This window comes from Acipenser ruthenus, chromosome 2 (genome assembly GCF_902713425.1).
Source record: "Acipenser ruthenus chromosome 2, fAciRut3.2 maternal haplotype, whole genome shotgun sequence".
Taxonomy (NCBI): Eukaryota; Metazoa; Chordata; class Actinopteri; order Acipenseriformes; family Acipenseridae; genus Acipenser; species Acipenser ruthenus.
Window position 1 is genome coordinate 109,273,465 of NC_081190.1, and position 8,214 is coordinate 109,281,678.

Genomic DNA, 8,214 nt, shown 5'->3' on the forward strand with positions numbered 1-8,214 from the left:
TTGTAACCCTTACTACTTGTTGGATTGATTTCAACATTTCTATACATGTTTAAAATCATTAGGGGGTGAACCTCTAACAATAGTGCTAACAACAAAGCTTTCTCCCCAAACCCTGAAAACGTAATCAGAGACTCTCACCTAAAGTGCGGGCCTGCTTTTGCTCAGCAATATGAATTTTTCTTTTGTTGTATTAAATATTAGTATATGCACACCTTATTCCACCTTGTTTAAAATGGCAAACTTTGATGCCCCTCGTATTAGAACATCCAACCCATTTCAGCTGAGTGGATTCAAAGGCAGGCCTGCAGAGGTAAAATATTAGTGTATTAACTCTGTATGCCTCCTGAAGAGATTATAATAATATGAACTGTCAGGGAAATTATCAAATTATTCAAATGGTTAAACTGCAGTGTGTTTTGTAACTGCAGAACTCCTTAAAATATTGGATGACCTTGCTCATTAATTTTAATTTGAGAGTGTACTAATTAGGTATGAGTGAGGCTGTGCTTAAGCATTACAAAGACTAATAAGTTCTAACTTGATATGGCTGTTGGGTTCTAAAAAAAAAGCACGGAAACAAGGACTGTGCAGTTATTGACCAGACCTGTACAGTAGTATGGAAGAAACATAGCACGAAATACATGAAAAAAACGTTTGTCTAATTGTATTACTATTTTTTCCATTTTATACTGGTACAACTATTTATCTTTAACATTTCTACTAAATTATTATAAATTAAAGGTTAAAAATGAACACAAATTGATGTGGGAAAAAAAGAAAAGGCCACAGAGGTAGACCCTTCTGGATACAGGCAGTACGTTTTGGTGTGTACAAGCCAAAAGCCCAGTCACCCTTTGCCCTAGTCTTAGCAACATTTCAGAGGAGCAAAGGGTCCAAGTTATTGTTTAAGGGAAATTCAGGTTTGTGGCAGGAATGGCTGGTGGTGACGTCAGACCAGAAGAAGGCACAACAAAAACAAAAGGTATGGTGCAGTGGCGTGGGCGCCGTTTTATTCAAAGCAAACAAAAATAAATAAAATATTCAAACAGAAAACACTCGCTCACAGAGCAACTGTTCCTGGAGTTTAATTTTTGTTTCGTTTTAATCCTCTCGCTCACTCTCCTTCCAACACCCACCCTGAGTTGGAGATCTGCAGGCTTTTTATAACAGGTGACCATCTCCCGATTAGCAACAAATTAAATCACTTAATTCATTCGGGAGATGGCCACCTTCTGCACAAGTTTTAATTATTACTCCTGGCAGAGGACGAGCACTGATCTCGCCTCTGCCAGGACACGTTTTAAAAATAAACAAAACAATAACACGGCGCTACGCCGTCATAAATATAATACAATAAAACTAAATAAACAATACAAAACAACCTGCACAGGGGCGGAGGGGGAGACCCCGATCTAAAAATAAATAAACAATGTACAGGGCTGCTCTCCCTGTTACATATCCCCCCCCTTGTGCAACGCACACGTGGCCCCAACGGCCACCTCCCCCCTCAGTCTCAATGTCCTGGAATAGGGGGAAGCAAGTTGCTTCTGGGGGGTGGCCATGGTGGAATCTCCGGCACCCCCCAATTCTTTGTGGCCGGCAGCTCCCTCTTCCGAGGCTCCCTCCACACTCTCTCCTGCCGCGAAAGTGCGGCTGGGGGAGCTGGTCTCCTGACCTTCCCCCTCCTTTTCATGGCCAGCAGTTCCCCTCCGTGGGGCTCTGACCACACAATATCCTGCCGCGAAAGTGCGGCTGGGGGAGCTGGTCTCCTGACCATCCCCCTCCTCTTCACGGCCAGCAGTTCCCCTCCGTGGGGCCCTGACCACACAATATCCTGCCGCAAAAGTGCGGCTGGGGGAGCTGGTCTCCGGACCTCTCCCCCTTTCTTCATGGCCGCCCATTCCCCTCCGTAGGGCTCTGGCCATAGCGTAGTGATCCCAGGCGAAGCCGGATCTCTGGCGACCCCAGGCGAAGCAGGATCCTTGGCAACCCCAGGCGACGACAGCGGAACCTCGGGAGGCAGCGGCAGCGGACCCTCGGAAGGCGACCAAGGTGGCAGGGGCTCCTCCTCTTCTGGCGGCCAAGGCGGCAGGGGCTTCTCCCCTTCTGGCGGCCAAGGCGGCAGGGGCTCCTCCCCTTCTGGCGGCCAAGGCTCCTCCCCTTCAGGCTGCCAAGGCGGCAGGGGCTCCTCCCCTTCTGGCGGCCAAGGCGGCAGGGGCTGCTCCCCTTCTGGCGGCAGGGGCTCCTCCCCTTCAGGCGGCCAAGGCGGCAGGGCTTCCTCCCCTTCAGGCTGCGAAGGTGGCAGGGCTTCCTCCCCTTCAGGCTGCGAAGGCGGCAGGGCTTCCTCCCCTTCAGGCTGCGAAGGCGGCAGGGCTTCCTCCCCTTCAGGCTGCGAAGGCGGCAGGGGCTCCTCCTCTTCAGGCTGCGAAGGCGGCTCCTCCCCTTCTGGCAGCGAAGGCGGCTCCTCCCCTTCTGGCAGCGAAGGCGGCAGGGGCGCCTCCCCTTCTGGCTGCAACAGGGAAACCAGCAGGCATGTTCCCTCTGCTGGCGGTGGTGGAAGCGGAACCAGCAGGCATGCTCCCTCTGCTGCTGGTGGTGGTGGGAGCGACACGTCGTCCTCCCGCGGCGGTGGAGGTGGAACCAGCAGGTATGCTCCCTCTGCTGGCGGAGGTGGGAGCGACTCACAGTCCTCCCACGGCAGTGGAGGTGGAACCAGCAGGTATGCTCCCTCTGCTGGCGGAGGTGGGAGCGACTCACAGTCCTCCCAGGGCGGTGGAGGTGGAACCAGCAGGAATGCTCCCTCTGCTGGCGGATACCTGGGCTGTGGACCTTCGGCCTTCCCCTTCTTGGGCTGTGGACGCACCGACTCCCCCCTCTTGGGCTGTGGACGCACCGACTCCCCCCTCTTGGGCTGTGGACGCACCGACTCCCCCCTCTTGGGCTGTGGACGCACCGACTCCCCCCTCTTGGGCTGTGGACGTGGGCTCCTCCCACTCAGGCACAGGACGTTCGGGCTCCTCCCACTCAGGCGCAGGACGTTCGGGCTCCTCCCACTCAGGCGCAGGACGTTCGGGCTCCTCCCATTCCAGGTCCATGTTCCCTCTCTGCCTCCTTCTCCTCACCTTCTGCTCTCTCCCCTCTCGCTCCTGGTAGACCCAGTCGACTATCTGGGTCATCCACTCCTCTCCCTGGTATTGGTGGGGCAGATGGCCACGGTGTGTCCAAACTCCCCACAACCAGGGCACCACTCCTCCACCACAACAACCCCTGGTGGCCGCTGTTGCAGCTGCCTTCTGCAGATCTTCCTCCTCTCTCCTCTCATCTTTCTTCCTCCCATCCTCCTCTTCACTCTCCTTTTCCCCACACAATTAGAAACGAACAAAAAATGAAAAAGATGCAGTACCCTATTCTGCCTGCGTCCTGGAGGCGCTGCAATCCCACGCAGGACACCACGTGTGGCAGGAATGGCTGGTGGTGACGTCAGACCAGAAGAAGGCACAACAAAAACAAAAAGTATGGTGCAGTGGCGCGGGCGCCGTTTTATTCAAAGCAAACAAAAATAAATAAAATATTCAAACAGAAAACACTCGCTCACAGAGCAAAATAAATAGTTAAACAAAACAAAATCACGAACACAAAAATAATAAACAAAACCCAGGTCAGGCTGAGCATTTGCCTTCACTGTTCCTGGAGTTTACTTTTAGTTTAGTTTTAATCCTCTCGCTCACTCTCCTTCCAACACCTACCCTGAGTTGGAGATCTGCAGGCTTTTTATAACAGGTGACCATCTCCCGATTAGCAACAAATTAAATCACTTAATTCATTCGGGAGATGGCCACCTTCTGCACAAGTTTTAATTATTACTCCTGGCAGAGGACGAGCACCGATCTCGCCTCTGCCAGGACACGTTTTAAAAATAAACAAAATAATAACACGGCGCTACGCCATCATAAATATAATACAATAAAACTAAATAAACAATACAAAACAACCTGCACAGGGGCGGAGGGGGAGACCCTGATCTAAAAATAAATAAACAATGTACAGGGCTGCTCGCCCTGTTACAAGGTCATTGAGATATTTACAGTACAATGTAGGAGAGACACAGTGTTTGGTTGAGTCAGAAGCTTGTATCAGGAAAGGAGGACAGGTTTTATTGGCTGAAAGGACTTACCTTTAGTCAGTATTCTCGCAGCAGTGTTCATAACTCACTGCAGGTTAGACAAGGCCCTATGATACTTCTGGTGGTGAAGGTGCATTTTGAATACTGCATTATGTGATTGAAATAATTGCACAATGTTATCGTGCAACAAGAAGCTCACCTTATATGGAACAGTATCAATATTATAAATCATTTAAAATTGATATGCTGTATATTACATATTAAACTCCATAATACATACAGTTTTATTGTTAACTTATTCATTATCTAATTTGAGACTTGAATGCATTCTGAACACCTGGAAGAAAAAGACACAATCCTTCCAAAATATTGAATAAAAGAATGTATGCCAACTAAATTAAACTACCTTTATTAAATTTACAAAGACAAGTACAATATAATGTAATAGCTCCAAATGGGATCATTTATTCCACACACACAAAAAAACAAAAACTGTGGAGTCTAGTGACCTAGTAAATTAAGCCAACGATGTCTTTTGCCCTTGCATGCTGTTAATTCAGAATATCCAAGAACAGGGAGCTTGGCTAGCACCTTACTTTGTTTAATACTAGAACACCAAAATATAAATGCCTAATGTGATAACAGATTTTCAGCATTGAACAAAACTGGAAATTGGAAAAAGTAGTACATTCCAGTAAAAAATATCTACCCTGTAAATATATATATATTATATATATATTATATATATATATATATATATATATATATATATATATATAAATCATTTACAATCAAACATCTAGGTCCATATGTAAAAAGCATTAGCGTATTAGTATACAAAGCATACTAATACGCTAAAAAACACGCCACATGTACAGAATTCTCTCTTTTGTTCAATAACCACTACAGCATTTGAACAAGCCTAAAACACATATTTGTTATTCATGGATACTCTGTGGTAAAACGCTCATTTTATCTTTGTTTTTTTTGTAAGCCAGCAGACCCTTTGTCCCACCTAAGCCTTCTGATTTGACTTCTGTTTGCTTTTCCAGGATTGACAGTGATGGGATTTCGCAATGGTCATCCACAAGGGCAGTTTCAGCATTACCCTCAGGCCAGGCTTGGCCACTCCTGCCTTGAAAACGAATGGTCTCTGCAGAGCTGTATCGCTTCCTTTTGGATTTCCTACACCACAGCTTGAAGCAGCCATGAAGCAGCACGATGGCAGTTATGATGAGGAGGATACTGCTGGTAAACCACACCACTGTAGCCAGGTCTATCGTCCTGCTAGTGAGAACCACAGCGTCCTTGGCCAGCGTGTGAAAGAGGGCACACTGGTCTCTGGAAACCTGGGACCCCTGGCATGTGACACAGATGATGTAGTTGGTTGATGGTGTAAGCCTGTGCAGCGTTAGAGAGCTGCTACCCAGCGGAACCATTTCCTCACGATTAAAATTCTGCCTTGAGAAGCCGGACAAAATGCTGCTCCAGTTTGGGCGATATATAAGTCTGTAGAGATTAGCTGGGCAGGTATAGGGATTGGGTGACCAGGAAACTGAAGCCGAGGTGAATGAGATGTTCTTCATTTCTAGGTTCATCTTCTGCATTTGAAATGTTTTCTAAAATACACACACACAAATATAGTTTTAGACATTGGGCTTGATCATTTTTATTCCTCTACAGCAAATAGATCACCAGTCTGTATAAAACTTACAATAATGTATACTGTACTCTAGATTCTTTTTGCTGAGTGGCATGGCATACCTCCCTCAGTGTGGTCTTTCTGTACTGTAGATTATGTCCCCACACCAATATTACAGTGTTGGTTGTATAATGTTGAATACTGCACTGACAGTTGCAATTAAATTAATTATTAAATTCCCTTTAAATTATTGCCTGGTGAAATAGATCTTTCTCTTGGTTTGTCTCTTTGTAGCTTTACTTTCTTCTCCTATTATCTGACTGCTATTCCCTCTGTCAGCCTCTTTTTCTAGCACACTAGTTACTATGGTAACGCAAAGGCTAGCTCTTGCAGGCATTATACTTCTCTATGCCTGGAACAGTAGCTTTTTAAAAGGAGTTTAAAAAAACTCACACCTCCACCAACAAAACAAATGGGATTCTTTTTAACCCAAATTGAAACACTTGTTTTTCTTTTGCAAATGATAAAAATTGCTATTAATGACCTATAGCCTAAACATGTTCATGTAAAGGTTGTTGAACGATGAAATGAATATTCTACATAAACAATGTGTGGAAGTGGTAGACTCTGCCATTCAGGAGGCAGTGCTCAGAAAGTGGATTTGTTTTGATTGGATGTTACATCAAAAGCCAATGTGCAATGTATCAATAATAGTTGTAAGAATGGTGTTTAAACACGATGACCAGGTATAAAGTATAGCCATGGACAGTAAAAAAAAAAAAAAAAAAAAAAAAACTTTCCAATTTCAACCCACAAATGCCCCCTTACTGCATTAAGAATAGAAAAACAGCATTGCGGTGTTGAATTATATTTGTACATTTTCATATTCAAGTACAATCAGCATATTAAATTCAGACCTACATCAATTTAACAGATACCACATTCACAGAGTAATGATGCACCTGTATTATTGTGATATTTGCATCATGTTATGGTCAATCATTTTATTTATTTGCATTGATATTTTAATTAAGCTGTATTTTGTATTGCATTGTAGATAATAGAGCACATTCTGAATTGCCATGGGTAGTTGCACTGCTGGAGAAAGAGAATACCAAAATCTAAGGACAAGAGAAAAGAAGATTTAATAAGCGTTTCTTTCTCACCTCCTCGATCCGCTGTTCCACAATCCAGTGTTCGTCTCTGTGCTTTAAGAATTCTCTCACACGGGGAGAAACTACAGATGTAGTGGATGAAGAATCGAAAATATTAATAATTTTTATGACAGCGCTTGATTAATTTCTCCAGATGAAATATCATGCCACATGCTTTTTTCTTTCCTCAAAAATACTGTACTGTAGCCAGACACAGCTTGTGTGATGTGGAGGAGAGTATTTCAATATGCAGTACTTGCCCATAGTGACGTCAGCTGCACAGAAATCAGCTCTATTGAAAGAAGTGGGGGAAATCTGTGCAATATTGTGTAAAAAGTACTGTATATTGCTCATGTACGCAGATATCAGGGATTTAGATTAGAAGAACCGAGAATGTTTTTTTTTTTTTAATGATCAGCATGATTCACTTCAGCAGACCCGTCAATGATTGATTCCTTATTCATAACAGATATCAGCAGTTTAGTTCTTTTTTACCTGGCATTCTAATCTGGGTCTGCGGTTATATGATCAGATTGGTAACTTCTAAAGCTTGTGAGCAGTATTCTGTTAGCTCAAGAAACCACTATTGTAGCCTTGTGTGGCTGACCAGAATACTTTTAATATGTTGTGACTATCGGGTGGAACCTCATTTAAGCATGCTGTGATCTGCTATTGTTATCTGTTTATTATTAAAAAAAAATGTGTTTCCATACATACATACATTGATGCACAAAAGAAATGCAACACTCAGGTCTAATGGATTTAGTCAAATATTTTAAACAGATATCAAACAAAATCACAGAAAATGTGAACAAAAATACAGATCAAAGAATCATGATACGCTTTCTGGATGAAACGTGATACACTGTCAAAATGAAAACATTACAAAGTTAGTATCGGGTTTGACCTCCCTGAGCATTAACACAATCCTGGCAGCGTTGACACATAGACCTGATCAGCCTCTGGATAAACTGCTGTGGGATGTTCCACCACTCTTCCTGTGCAGCTGCAGCCAGCTGGTGAAGGTTGGCTGGTCACGGTTGTCTCCTGTGGATGGCACTGGGGATTTGGTCCCACAGATGTTCTATTCGACTCAGGTCAGGAGAAAAAGCTGGCCACGGCAAGACCTCGGCATTGTTTTCTTGAAGTCATGCAATTGTAATCCCATCACTGTGTGGTCTTGCATTGTCCTGCTGGAAAATTGCTACTTCCGGATTGGCTTGCAGGAACAGAAGAACTGTAGTCTCAAGGACTTCGTCAATGTATCGCTGAGCAGTAAGGTTGTCCTCAATAGG

General features: G+C 44.6%; 1 protein-coding gene across 1 annotated transcript; it reads right to left on the minus strand.

Annotated features, from left to right (window-relative positions):
- Nucleotides 1–4,925: 4,925 nt before the first annotated feature.
- Nucleotides 4,926–7,159, minus strand: LOC117408400 (fibronectin type III domain-containing protein 9-like). Its single transcript, XM_034013360.2, has 2 exons — nt 6,932–7,159; nt 4,926–5,742 (listed from the first exon to the last, which is right to left on the minus strand). The coding sequence occupies exon 2, from the start codon at nt 5,728–5,730 to the stop codon at nt 5,062–5,064; it is 669 nt and encodes a 222-aa protein (XP_033869251.2). The 5' UTR covers nt 5,731–5,742; nt 6,932–7,159; the 3' UTR covers nt 4,926–5,061.
- Nucleotides 7,160–8,214: the final 1,055 nt, after the last annotated feature.